This window comes from Schistocerca nitens, chromosome 4 (assembly GCF_023898315.1).
Source record: "Schistocerca nitens isolate TAMUIC-IGC-003100 chromosome 4, iqSchNite1.1, whole genome shotgun sequence".
In the NCBI taxonomy this organism is placed as follows: domain Eukaryota; kingdom Metazoa; phylum Arthropoda; class Insecta; order Orthoptera; family Acrididae; genus Schistocerca; species Schistocerca nitens.
The window spans coordinates 377,207,621-377,221,641 of record NC_064617.1 but is presented as its reverse complement, the minus strand read 5'-3'; the positions used below and the strand labels follow the sequence as shown (position 1 = coordinate 377,221,641).

Sequence of the window (14,021 nt, the reverse complement as noted above, 5' to 3'; positions counted from 1 at the left end):
AACTGTTTAGATTATTTTGATGGCCACCAGTGCCCAAATTTCAGTAACGCATGTAATCTTTTGATATTATTCAAATGAAAATAGAGGTTACCTTTTTATTCAACAAGCTGAAATTGTATCATCACATGATTACATCCAAGATAAGCAATGGGTAGGTATAAAATATTACAAAAATTTATTTTATTCCAATGATAGGCTGACAATGAAGATAAAAATATGTAATACGAAAATTCAGAATGACTGAGAAAATCCTGTTGGATATCTACAAAAATAACTAGTGTAAAGTGCGACTTTATTATACAGTGAAATGGAGAGACAAGGAGCAAACTCCAAAATAAGTTATTCCACATTGATTTATAACACTCTGTTATAAAACCATACACCTGATCATGTAAATGAAATTATTGCATACATCCATGGTTCCTATTTTTAATGTTAGTTGGCAAAACTGAAGTTGAATAAAATAGTTTTTGACAGCTACATTTTTTGGCTTGCTTGGAAAAAGTGTAACCCAGAGGCAGCATTTACCTTGATGAGTGGCCAGTAGAACCAACTTTAAACAGCAGAGCACAGACTCAAGGCAGCCTTTCTCTTTGCAGTTTCACATTATCATGCTGTCAGGCCAACTACACTGCAGAATTCACAGCGCTGACTGCATATAACTTTTTGTTGCACCCTGTAGAGTTTGCAGGAGAGCTGCTGTGAAGTTTGGAAGGTAGGAGATGACGTACTAGTGGAAGTAATGCTGTGAGGGTAGCTCATTTGGTAGAGCACTTGCCTGTAAAAGGCAAAAGTCCCAAGTTCAAGTCTCTATCCTGCCCATAGTTTCATACCAGTGCACACTTCACTGCAGAGTGAAAATTTCATCCTGGAAAGGTCCCCCAGGCTGTGGCTAAACCATGTCTCCACAATATTCCTTCTTCAGGTATGCTAGTCTTGCAAGTTTTGCAGGAGAGCTTATGTGAAGTTCGGATGGTAGGAGATGTGCTGGCAGAAGTAAAGCTGTGAAGATGGGTCATGAGTCATGCTTGGGTTACTCAGTTGGGAGAGTATTTACCAGTGTTTGGCAATGGTCCCAAGTTTTGAGTCTGTCCGGCACGCAGTTTTAATCTGCCAGGAAGTTCCATATCAGTGTACACTCTACTGCAGAGAGAAAATTTCATTCAAGTTAAACATTTGTTTGCTACCTTTTTTGTTTGTTATTTGTTTTTGCTCCCGGACAAAAAGTTACATGTACGTGATAAAGATAAACTGGAGACCTGTATAAAAATAGAAATAGGTAAAAATTTATACCTAGTTGATTCAGTGGAGATTTTGAGAGAGACTGTTTCAAAAAAGAGCAGAGGTTCTACCTACTTCAAAGCAAATGCAACTTGTTACTGCTAAGTCTGTGCAGATCAGTGGAAGAAAGGATTGGTAAGGAGAAAATGGGTGGTGATGTGTGGAATGCAGTGTTTATTTTTGTATAATAGTGTTTCCAAATTACCATACAAAAAATAAATTGTTTCAGTAATGAAAGGTGTTCTAAAACCTGAAATACTTATTTCTGTAATGCTGTTTTTTATTTTTATAATCTGAGACTAAATATGTCATTCAGATGGACTGTTAACTGTATTAATTTTGATATAAATGAATGTTTATATGCTGAAATTAGCATGTTTTCTGTATAACATTCTTTTCACTTGTAATTACTGCAAGGAATGTGTTTCAGTATCTTCTTTTACTTTTGTAATGCTGTTGAATGACAGTGCCAAATTAGACCAGTTACAAAGTGATATAACATATATGATAGTTAGATTTTGAAGTGTCAAACAGGGGCAAGCAATCTTTATGAAAAGATTCCATAGAAATTGGTATTTTGGACCAAATGGCATGCACATGTTCAAAAAAGGCAACAATATTATGAAAAGGAAAGTTGCTACTCACCATATAGTGGAAATGTTACTCACAAGGGAACCTCCCCATCGCACCCCCCTCAGATTTAGTTATAAGTTGGCACAGTGGATAGGCCTTGAAAAACTGAACACAGATCTATCGAGAAAACAGGGAGAAGTTGTGTGGAACTATGAAAAATATAAGCAAAATATACAAACTGGGTAGATAGGCAACATCAAGGAGAATGGGAGTTCAGGAGCGCCATGGTCTCGTGGTTAGAGTGAGCAGCTGCTGAGAGCAAGGTCCTTCGTTCAAATCATCCCTCGAGTGAAAATTTTAATTTTTTATTTTCAGACAATTATGTGACGCACATGCCGTCACCAGTGTCGTATAGAGTATATCAGACGTGTTTTTCTGTGGAGGAATCGGTTGACCTATGACCTTGCTATCAAATGTTATCGGTTCCCATTGGAGAGGCATGTCCTTTCGTCCACTAATCGCACGGTTTTGCGGTGCGGTCGCAAAACACAGACACTAAACTTATTACAGTGAACAGAGACGTCAATGAACGAACGGACAGATCATAACTTTGCGAAAAAATAGAAGTAAATTTTTCACTCGAGGGAAGACTTGAAACAAGGACCTCTCGTTCCACAGCTGCTCACGCTAACCGCAGGACCACAGCGCTCCTAAGACTACGCTGTCCTTACAGTTACTTATCTTGCACATGGACTACTCAGTTTGTATATTTTGCTTATTTTTTTCATAGTTCCTCACAACTTCTTCCTGTTTTCTCGATTGATCTGTGTTCAGTTTTTCAAGGCCTATCCACTGTGCTAACTTATAACTAAATCTGAGGGGGATGCGATGGGGAGGTTCCCTTGTCAGAATCTCCACCATATGGTGAGTAGCAACTTTCCTTTTCATAATATTGTTACATTCCATCCTGGATTTTCCATTCTTTGTTCAAAAAAAGTGTTGTAAAAAGTGGAATGTAAAAGGACAACAAGCAACTTTCATTGGTTCTATTGGAAATGTTAATAATTTTTCACCTCTAGATAGAAACTTAGACATATAATTCAGTGCAAAGAAATTGCTTCTGAGTTAGAAATTACTACAAAATCCCAGACGGTATTTAGACAAGAGAAAGTCGGTCAGTATCTGATCAACACACATCTTCATTTAATGTGCTGAGCAGAGATTTTTTAGAAAATTGATGTGATGAATGAGAACTGGCAATAAAGTAGGAGATACACCTGAAGGAAGTGGATCTGAAACAAACACGGTCTTAACTTCAAAACTGGGTGAAAGTGTGACATATAATAATTTGATTAAATATTTGTTATCAGAGGTAGATGAACCCAAAAACTATATCCCCCACCCCATACTCATAAAAAGGAAAATATGATGTGGAATTCTATTGTTGTTAAGCTTGACTAGTTGTTCAAGGCTGCAGTCAATGTGGATTCATTAACTATTGTGAAACATTTAGTCCAGTCTCTGGATAAGAAACTGTAGGAGCAATTAATGTATACTTAAAGCTAGCAGAGTTCATAAAATGACTGTCGAGTAAGAAGCATACATGGAACAGGCAGATACCTTGGGGATTTTACTATGGTTCCAGCATGGTATGCAAACATTTTGAAATGCTTTATTATTGAAAACAATCTCCATTACATTGGAATTATCATTTTAAACATATTCTGTACTGTTATGAATATAACAGAGGGAAACATTCCACGTGGAAAAAATATATCTAAAAAGAAAGATGATGAGACTTACCAAACAAAAGCGCTGGCATGTCGATAGACACACAAACAAACACAAATATACACACAAAATTCAAGCTTTCGCAACAAACTGTTGCCTCATCAACACCAACCTATCCGAACTCCGGAGATGGGAACTTGCCCTTCAGTATATCCTCTCTTCTCGTTATCCGCCAGGCCTCAATCTCCGCTAATTTCAAGTTGCCGCCACTCATACCTCACCTGTCTCTCAACAACTTCTTTGCCTCTACTCTTCCACCTCGACTGACATCTCTGCCCAAACTCTTTGTCTTTAAATATGTCTGCTTGTGTCTGTATGTGTGGATGGATATGTGTGTGTGTGCGAGTGTATACCTGTCCTTTTTTCCCCCTAAGGTAAGTCTTTCCGCTCCCGGGATTGGAATGACTCCTTACCCTCTCCCTTAAAACCCACATCCTTTCGTCTTTCCCTCTCCTTCCCTCTTTCCTGATGAGGCAACAGTTTGTTGCGAAAGCTTGAATTTTGTGTGTATATTTGTGTTTGTTTGTGTGTCTATCGACATGCCAGCGCTTTTGTTTGGTAAGTCTCATCATCTTTCTTTTTAGATATATTCTGTACTGTTTTAGATTAACTAAAGCAGTGCAGATTCATTCCAGAATTGTCATGTTTCTGGTGGCAATAATCTTTATCTTGTATTATTAGAATGAAGTAGTGCATGTTTAATGATTTTCTAAGCAGACTGCATATAGAATTCAAGATTATGATGAAAGCTGTAATTTTATAAAAAATATTTTGAGAAAATATCGTGAATGTATTTCAGCTGTTCTTCAGTTGACAGGTTTACACAGAAGTACACTGTTGATTTAATATGATAGAGGTAAATACTGTTTCAATATACAGAGAGATCTATGTGCAGGCTAATGAGTTAGGGCTCCCATAGACAATTAAACAATTTCCCAAGTTTCATATGTTTGTCAAATTATTTGGCAGTGTGCTGTTCTGTTTGATGTATTTATCAAACAGACTGGATTCAGTGGGTTTGAGAGCTGCTACTTAGTGGGTTTTAGAAATTCTCTGTCATCTTTTGTGTTTTTTTGTAGGTACCAGCTACACCTGACAATCTAATACCCCTTTAGGCAGTGATAAGAGGTTTCTTGCATAGGCATTGCTTGATAGGAGTGTTTGGTGATTTTGCAAAGGCCAATGATATTACATAGAGACGAGGTTTCTTGCATAGGCATTACTTGATAGGAGTGTTTGGTGATTTTGCAAAGGCCTATGATATTACATAGAGACATAGCATCATTCAACAGTTTTATGAATAAGGCTTCCAGGGTAGCTTCCATTTATAATATGATTCTTCCTTTCAGGAACCTTCCTTTAGATTGAGTTTGCAGTGCCCTTCCATTCTGACAAACCAAGGAGAATGTTCTTCCTCAGGAGAGCATGATAAATGTTACTCTCTCAGGAGTAATTCCCTCCCCTCAGGAGCCCTGTGCCATGCCTGAATGATTTTACAATCTTTTGCTTATCGTGTTGTCTTGAAGTGATAGCTCAACAAGTGGAACTAACATTAAGATGACTAGAATTGTGTACTAAAATCATGTGCTTCCTTTTTCCCCCTAGATGTGTTTCCTTTTCCCCCTTGATAAATGTTAAGTGTGATTTAGTCATGTACATCATCCATACTAAGAGCTTCATGCACCAGTTGTCAAATGTATGATTATTTACAACATGTTTAGAGACTACATTATCCCATTATCAAGTGCTCAAAACTTATATGATGTTAGGCACTGTCAAGAGCAAAAGCCACACATGTGCATTGTCAAACGTAAAACTCTTCCTAGAACATTTCAGGTCTTAAGAGGGTATAACATGCCAACAAGAGATGCTCTAGGAAGAGTTTTATGTTTGACTATGGTTGTATGCTGCTGGCTTTTACTTTGACAATGTCTTATAGCATAGAAGCTTTAAGCACATGATAGTGGGACAATGTATTCCCAATATGTGTTTTGGTAAATATACTACACATTTACAAATGGTACATAACATTCACAGTAACGATTCATGAGACAGTTGTGTGATAGCTTCACAACAAATAAAATGTTTTTAATCAATGCATACTGTGACTGGAGGACACAGCTCTTAGTTTTAAGGAATCAGTCAAGGTCTTGGTCTTCGTTTTTGAAAAGAAACTCAGCTGGTTGCCACACTTGAAGCTTCGCAAAGCAAGACCTTTAAAAGCTCCAAACATCTTAAAGTGCCTTAGTAGTAGATAGTGGAGGGCAGACAGATCCTCCCATATGTTATTTTACAGAGCTTTTGTTCGATCATCGCTGGACTACAATACACTGTATATAATTCTGTATGATCATCATATTTAAAGACTTCGGACTTCTTTCACCATGACAGCCTTAGATCGGTGATAGGAGCTGCCAAGACAGGTGTTGTACCGAGCTTTGATGCTGAGAATGGGGAACCACCTCCAACCATTGTGTGACATGCATGTAATGTCTACTCAATCCCTCAGTCTCTGGCCTTTAATCTTGTTGTGTGACCATCTGCAGAACAAATACATGTAATTTGCAGAAAAGCAAAAGATCGTCTGGGTTTAGAGCAAAGGAGTGACGCAGAGATTGGTGTGGTAAGCCTAAATGTTGTTACAAATTGTTGGAACAATAATCAGCCCTGGTCAGTAGTGAGGCCAAGACTATTTTTAAATTTGAAAAATAGAAGAGATCCCACACACAAGCTTTTATTTTTAAATATACCTTTTTTAGATGAGCAGTGTTATTTAACATTTATTTACACTGATGAGTCCAAGCAAGGCTATACTGTCATTGCTCACTAGTTTCCCCTGGTAATGTCTTTCTTGGATGAGAATCCCAAACAGGTTTACAGTCTTTGATGCAGAGCCCTATGCAATCTTAGTCTCTGGAACTGATGAGATAAAATCTACAGAATAGTCTTCTTGCCTGCTCTACATGCTCTACAGACCATTCAGCAAGTGTACCCAGCAGACAATGTGATCCATACCACAAAGCACACCTCATATACCACATCAAGAGAGAGGAGTATAATTCTGCTGGGCTCTGGAACATGTAGGAACCCTGGGAAATGAGCAAGCTGACACAACGGAAAGGGGTGCATGCGAGTAAGGTATTTTATTACCCCATGCTATTGTCTTGAGTGCTATTACCTCTCTGTTGAGGAGGAGAATTATGTGTCAGAAGAAGAATCTTTGGCTGCAGGTAAAAATGGAAAACTACTAAGGCTGGTGAAGCCTACGTTTTTCCCATGGTAAACAGCATCAGTCACACGGAGGGAAGGAAGGGGCTTCAAAGTGACTGGCAAAGGGAGGTCACAACATTCAGATCACAGATTTATTTCAAACTTTGTACACTGTTAATATTACATTAGGGCAATGTAATGAGCAAGTAGTAAGGCATACTATGTAAGTGATATGGTGAAAATTACAAGAGAAGTTGTAGACATCATTGACATAATTGTGCTTTGTGACTCGGAACACGAGCTGGTGGCAGTCATGTACCTAGCATTCAAGCCCATACTGGGTGGATCACTGGATCGAGTCCTGCTAATCTTTTTTTATTTATATTGTTTTCAACATTAGTCATATAATTTAATATGTGGGAATTCGATGGGTTACTATCCCGAAATCACACTTCCACTTTATATTTCGATACAGATGTATAGTTAAGTACAGGCATCTACATGTGTATATAGAAGAAGTCACATAAACAGACTGCATCCCCTCAAATTGGCGGCAGACTTTGTTGTGCTGGCAGGGGTACAATTGTGATCCCATGTCCGGCAGTCTGTTTTGATATCTTTCCAGATAAAGTGCTTGGTAATTAGCCGGATAGAGGCACGAATGCCCAGGTGCGTGAGGTTGTATAAGGCATTGAAAAACTTTATTCATAAGGGAGCCAGTAACACTGGACGTAAGACCCCAGTCGAAGAATCGCACCAGACCTCTGTGGCAAGGCTGGAGAATAGTGCCTTGGTGAACATGAGCAAGGTGGTTGGGTTCACAAGGAGTGCTTGGGTGCTCTCGTCTGTTGCCTGAAGAGTGGCTAGATTAGACAAGTCAGTGATGTTGGACACTGCATTAATGCATGAGAAAAACTTGGCAGTGGCATTATCTGCACCCTTGATATAGCGGACATCTGTCATAAACTGAGACACCAAGTCAAAATGGAGGAAAAAACGTGGGGGCGGATCTTCGGAGAGTTTCAGAAGGCATCCACTAGTGGTTTGTGGTCTGTGAGGATACAGAACAGCATCCTTCAACATCAGGGCAGAAATGTTTAACAGCCTCTTAGATGGACAGGAGCTATCTCTCGAAGGCGGAGTATTTCTTCTGTGTGGCAGATAGTTTTTTATAGAATAAGTGCAGGGGTGAGATGTTGTCGCTGGAGTGTTGTTGGACAGCTCCCACTGCTGTGTCAATAGTGTCTGAAGCAATGAATAGTTCAGCCAAGGGGTCCAGGTGGGCGAGTGTTGCAGCCCAGGCCAGGGAAACCTTTATTACCCCGAAGGCTTAGATCATGTGGTCGGTCCAACGGATGGGTTGGAGTCCTGAGGTTTGCTTGCCTGACAGTGCATCTATGAGAGGAGCTTGTACTGCAGCCGATGAGGGACAGTAGTTGATGGTGCCGAGGAATCAGCGCAGTTCTTTGTAAGTCAAAAAGGAGTTACATAGATGAGATTGCCTGCACGTGAACTTTTGGAGGTTGTATACCATCCACAGATATTGTGTAGCCGAGGAAGGTTAGACATCTGCCATAATTGTAACTTACCTTTGTTGACTTGTACACCGTTCAACACTTAAGGTCTTCAGTACCATGGATAAGTGATGCTCGTGTTCCTCGGCTGTCTTACTGAAAACGAATATGTCATCCAGGTACGTTAAACAAGACTTGAACTTTCGTAGGATGGAGTCAATAAATCATTGCTGCATCTGGGCAGCCTTTTTAAGGCCAAACTGCATGTGATGGTACTGGAACAAACCTAGCAGTGTGATAATTGCAGTCTTGGGGTATATCCTCCGGTGCACGGGTATCTGGTGGCAGGTGCGTTTACAGTCAATTACACTGAAGATGGAAGCATCCGATAAAATGTGGGTGAAATCATTGATGTTCGGTACTGAGTAATTGTATATTATGGTCCTCACATTTAAATGCCTGTAGTCCCCACACATGCAAAATGAACCATCGTGTTTGGTAGCAAGGTAAATAGGCAATGACTAATTACTGTCAGACGGCTGTAGTATACCTGCAGCTAACAGCACAGGCGGCCCATGGAGAAAACTAAAGTAACGACGGAGGGGGGTATAGGTCCAAAAAAACGTTTGTCACAATTGCCATGTGTGCAATCACTGAGCATATCTGTTAAGTCGCTGAAGGCTGTCACGGCAGGCATGGTTGGTACTGTGGAACAAATAGATGGAAGGCCAGCAGGAGCCGGGGTCCCTAAAACATATGCCGGCCAGGGGCGTTACGATGAAATGCCTAACTTCGGAGAAAAAGCGGAAAGCCATCGCGGCAGGCACAGCCGGTGCTGTGGAAACAGCAAACGGGTTTACAGCAGGAACCATAACCCTCTGTGGGGGCAGGGGTGATAGAGGGAGGGTGGATTGTGAACGTGCGTGACGTGAATTGAAGTCCGCGACACACAATAGCGGGAAAGTTTTTTGTGCTATTATGGTCAACCACCTGTGAAGTAGTCCTGGGAAATGCCTGTGGTGCACTATTAATGATTATGTGTCCTAGGCTAGTATTTGTGGGAGTCAGAACAGGATCAGAGGATGGCTGATTGAAACATGTTACTTGTTGCAGAATGGCAGCCTTGCACATGGCACCACAATAACGGTTGTGGGAGCATGCTGTGAACAAATGTCCAGCTGCAGATGCAACTTAACCTGTGCGTTCGGATTACAATCGCAAGAAATTTTGTTCTGAATTTCATCTGAGTTAGACTGCACACAGTGACAGTTGGTTTGAGCTTCCAAGTCCATGAGGAAAGTGTTGTGTGGAGAAATCATGGCGGCGAACAATCACTTGTAGCACAATGAACTAGTGCGGGAGACATGAAATGTACTCAAAATTCATAGTGGCATAGTGGGGTCACCACTGTGGGAATGTGGAGGGCCACTATCCCAAAAACAAACACTTCCACTTTATATTTTGATACAGATGTATATTTAAGTACAAGCATCTACACATGTATATACAAGAAGTCACATAAACAGACTGCATCCTCTCAAACATTTTGTCCAAAGAACTCGTGAGTGGAGGGAGGGGGGGGGGGGGGTGAGGGAGAGGGAGAGAGAGAGAGAGAGAGAGAGAGAGAGAGAGAGAGAGAGAGAGAGAGTGTCGTCATTGGGGCGTCGATGTTTATATTATATCGATGCCACACATACATACTACATTTTAAATGTAATGTGATGGAAAGACACATGTATTTGCAAGAACTTTTATTGAAATTCCATTGTTATTTGGCTGTTTACTATATTTTATTACTACAACAGATATTATGCAGCTTTTATTTCTAAAGGTAAGTTAAAAACTTTATCAAGTGCCTTCAAACTTGTTTGTATTTGATTGAAAATGAATGAGAAATTGCTTTTCATGAAGATGCTATTAAAATATTTTCAGTCATAAAGTGCCAATATTCAGCACCAATATTTATGGAAATATATTAAACATGGTTTGCACCCAAAATGTCAGAAGAAATAGAAATTTTTCAAAATGTCAATGAGCTTCGTTTTTCCCCAGAAACTCCAAGGATTCCTTGTGCATGGGGGGAAAATTGTGTTCATTCAATGTTGTAGTAGTTGCCATTTTGTTTCATTTTCTGTATCTATATGAGAAACATCATCCTATAACTTGTAATGTTGAAAACACTTCTGACAGTTGTTCGTACATTACCCTCATATTCTGCTGTATTGTAACTCATTGTATTATTGAGTAAAGTTATTTTACAGTGTTTAAGTTGTTCACGAAAGTCGCCGAAGTGGCGTCAAATCGAAAGACTTTCACCCGGCGAATGGTCTACCCAACGGGAGACCCTAGTCACACGACTTCTTCTCTTCTTCTAGTGTTTAAGTTGGACTTTACAAACCAGTCCCTTCTTCTTGAAACCTATGTCTGCGTATCGAAGCACTGAGGTGCAAAACAGTTCCCAGCACTTACCCAATTGCAGGGATTTCGGAAGCCACGATAGGCATATGTTTTCAATAAAACTGTGTGTTTTTGAAGGCTTACTTGTCCATAATTATAATATTTGTTGTGATAGTAAAAATTAGCAACAAACAAAATAATACTAGAAATTCAGTAAAAGTTCATGCAAATACATGTCTTTTCATCATATCACCTTTCAACCATAATGTGTATGGAATAATACAACTGGTGTTAAAGAGAGAAGAAGAGAGCATGACTTGATTCAATGATCCACCAATTATGGGGCTTGAATGCTAACCACATGACTGTCGCCATCTCGTGTGCTGTGTCACAACACACCGATAAATCACAGACGCATTAAAGCTCTCTTGAGATTTTCTTGAAATCACTTAAGTGGTATACCTAACTACTCACACATTATGTTGTTCTACTGTCAGTGCAGCTCATTTTACGTCATTGTATTTTATTTTCTGACAATGGGGTAGCAGTTTTTGGATAACTATGTGTCCATTGTTGTAAATAACATTGAGACGAGTGTGGAAAAGACTTAAGGTTTTGTGTGTTGCCCAAATTATCGGTTATGGGTTTCTAATGTATCTCAGTGGCTAGTTCATCATCTTATAGTCAGTAACTAAGTCAGTTGTGATTATCTGAATCACAGTTGTACAATTTTTACTTTGTGTTCATTTCTCTTTGAATATATGTTTTTACACTAGGACTCAGATTTATATTTGAGAACTTTTAACATTCATGTATAGAATTGTTAACCAACATGTACTTGTTCTTATAGTGGCTGATTTGTTTACTGTTTTTATTAGCAGTTAGCCAGCCACACTTACAGTACTCTTTTCAGCTAATTCTTGTTTTATTTACTGTTATATGTCATGACTATATTATAGTTTTATTTGTGTGTGAGGAAGAAAGAGCATTAATGTGCTTGTAGACATGCACACTTCCATGTGTGATTTTACTATCCGTTTTAATATATTCATAAGTGGTCAGTATCCTCATTGCCAGCTTGTCTTTAAGGTCTCTAATATGTATCCATGTCATCTTCTCCAAAGAAAATTTATTATGAGGAAAGTCTTTAGTCTCGTCAAGCATTTAGATCATATGCGAGGGCTCTACTAGTCATGCCAATGTCTTCAAACCAATATAATAATAATATTTGTCTTGCATCATCTAAAGATTTAACTTGGGATGGCAACAATCAAAAGTTACCACAACCTGTAAACTTCCAGATGTTATCAAAGCATTTTAATGTTACACAAGTTAATCACGAATGATCAACAACATTGTGTAATACCTTTTGCAAATATTGTACCAGATGTTTTATTTTTAACCAGGAATGGGGTGCTGAAGAAGGCACAGCTTTTAAACCAGTTGTAGAAATGGAGTCAAATAGTGCATTTCTATGTGAAGATCCTCTTGAAACACTGCAAGAAAGAAATATAGAGATCTCTATACCTTGGATTGTGGGAATTACATCTCATGAAGGAGGTAACAAAGCTGAAGGTATGAAATATGGAAAGAAACTGTTACACTTATCTTTTGAGTTTTGCTTATTATTGTACTGCAAGTGAGATGGCAGTAAGTGTGGGAAAAGATCTGTGTCAATGTATTTGCTTGCTGTGGTAGTGTCTTGGGCAGCTTACTGCTGATAGTGTCCTTGGTTAGACAGCATACTGCACAGTATAAAAGTAGCTCTGATACGAACAGGAATTATATCAGTGATTAGTGTACATTGACAGAAACTTAAAATCTCAAGGAAAAAGCAATTATTGCACTATTATTGGAGCAGACAGCCTTGGAGGGCATACAGTTACAAGAGAAATACCATCATTATTCCTTTCTAATTATAAATTCTGTTTGAACAAATCACAAGTTACATACATTTCCCTTCAAACAATGGAAAATCCAGGATGGAATGTAACAATATTATGAGAAGGAAAGTTGCCATGCACCAGATGCTGAGTTGCAGATAGGCACAACAAAAGATTTTCACACTTAAAGCTTTCGGTGAATGGCCTTTGACAGCAATAGACACACATAAGTGCCCCCCCCCCCCCCCCCCCCCCCCACACACACACACACACACAAATGCGCATGCGCGCTTAAATGAAACTCTCACACACGACTGCAGTACCGGGCAAGTAAAACCACACTGTGAGCAGCAGCAGCGATTCATGATGGATGGAAGTGGTGACTGGGTGGGGGGAAAGGAGGCGGCTGGTGTGGGGAGGGGGAGAGATAGTATGGTGGGGATGGCGGACAGGGGAGGTATGGGGGGTGGGGGGGGGAGTAGCAGAAAAGGAGAGAAATAAATAATTATATAAAATAAGATAAAATAAATAAATTTTTTAAAAAAAAAGTGGGTGTGGTGGTGGAATGACGGTTGTGTGGAACTGGAATGGGAGCAGGGAAGGCGCTGGATGGGTGAGGACAGTGACTCATGAGGTTTGAGGCTAGGGGGGTTATGGGAACATAGGTTGTATTCCAGGGAAAGTTCCCATCTGCGCAGTTCAGAAAAGCTGGTGTTGATAGGAAGGATCCATATGGCACAGGCTGTGAAGCAGTCTTTGAAATGAAGGACATAATGTTCGGCAGCGTGTTAAGCAACAGGGTGGTCCACTTGTTTCTTGGCCACAGTTTGTCAATGGCCATTCAGCTTGTTGGCTGACATGCCTACATAGAATGCAGCACAATGGTTGCAGCTTAGCTTGTAGACCACATGACTGGTTTCACTGGTAGCCCTGGCTTTGATGGGATAGGTGACATTAGTGACCGGGCTGGAGTAGGTGGTGGTGGGAGGATGTATGGGAGGATGTATGGAAAGATAAGGCATGGGAGATTTGTTTTGTACAACGTTGGGAGGATAATTATGGTCATTGAGGTTTCAGTGAGACCCTCAGCACATTTTGATATGGACTGCTCATCACTGAAGATGTGAGGACCACGGGTGGCTAGGCTGTAAGGAAGGGACTTCTTGGTATTTGAATGGGTGGCAGCTGTCAAAGTGGAGGTATTACTGGTGATTAGTAGGTTTGATATGGACGGATGTACTGATGCAGCCATCTTAGAGGTGGAGGTCAACATCTAAGAAGGGGACTTGTTGGGTTGAGTAGGACCAGGTGAAACAAATGGGGGAGAAGTTGTTGAGGTTCTGGAGGAATGTGGAGAGGGTCTCCTTACCTT

General features: G+C 40.0%; 1 protein-coding gene across 2 annotated transcripts in view; it reads left to right on the top strand.

Annotated features, from left to right (window-relative positions):
* LOC126252805 (venom carboxylesterase-6-like) overlaps nt 1-14,021 on the top strand; it is a 152,161-nt gene that overhangs the window by 94,720 nt on the left and 43,420 nt on the right. For both annotated transcript variants that reach the window (XM_049953742.1, XM_049953741.1), the window contains exon 6: nt 12,173-12,341. In XM_049953742.1, the coding sequence (XP_049809699.1) occupies nt 12,173-12,341 (169 nt within the window). The remainder of the gene's footprint in view (nt 1-12,172; nt 12,342-14,021) is intronic.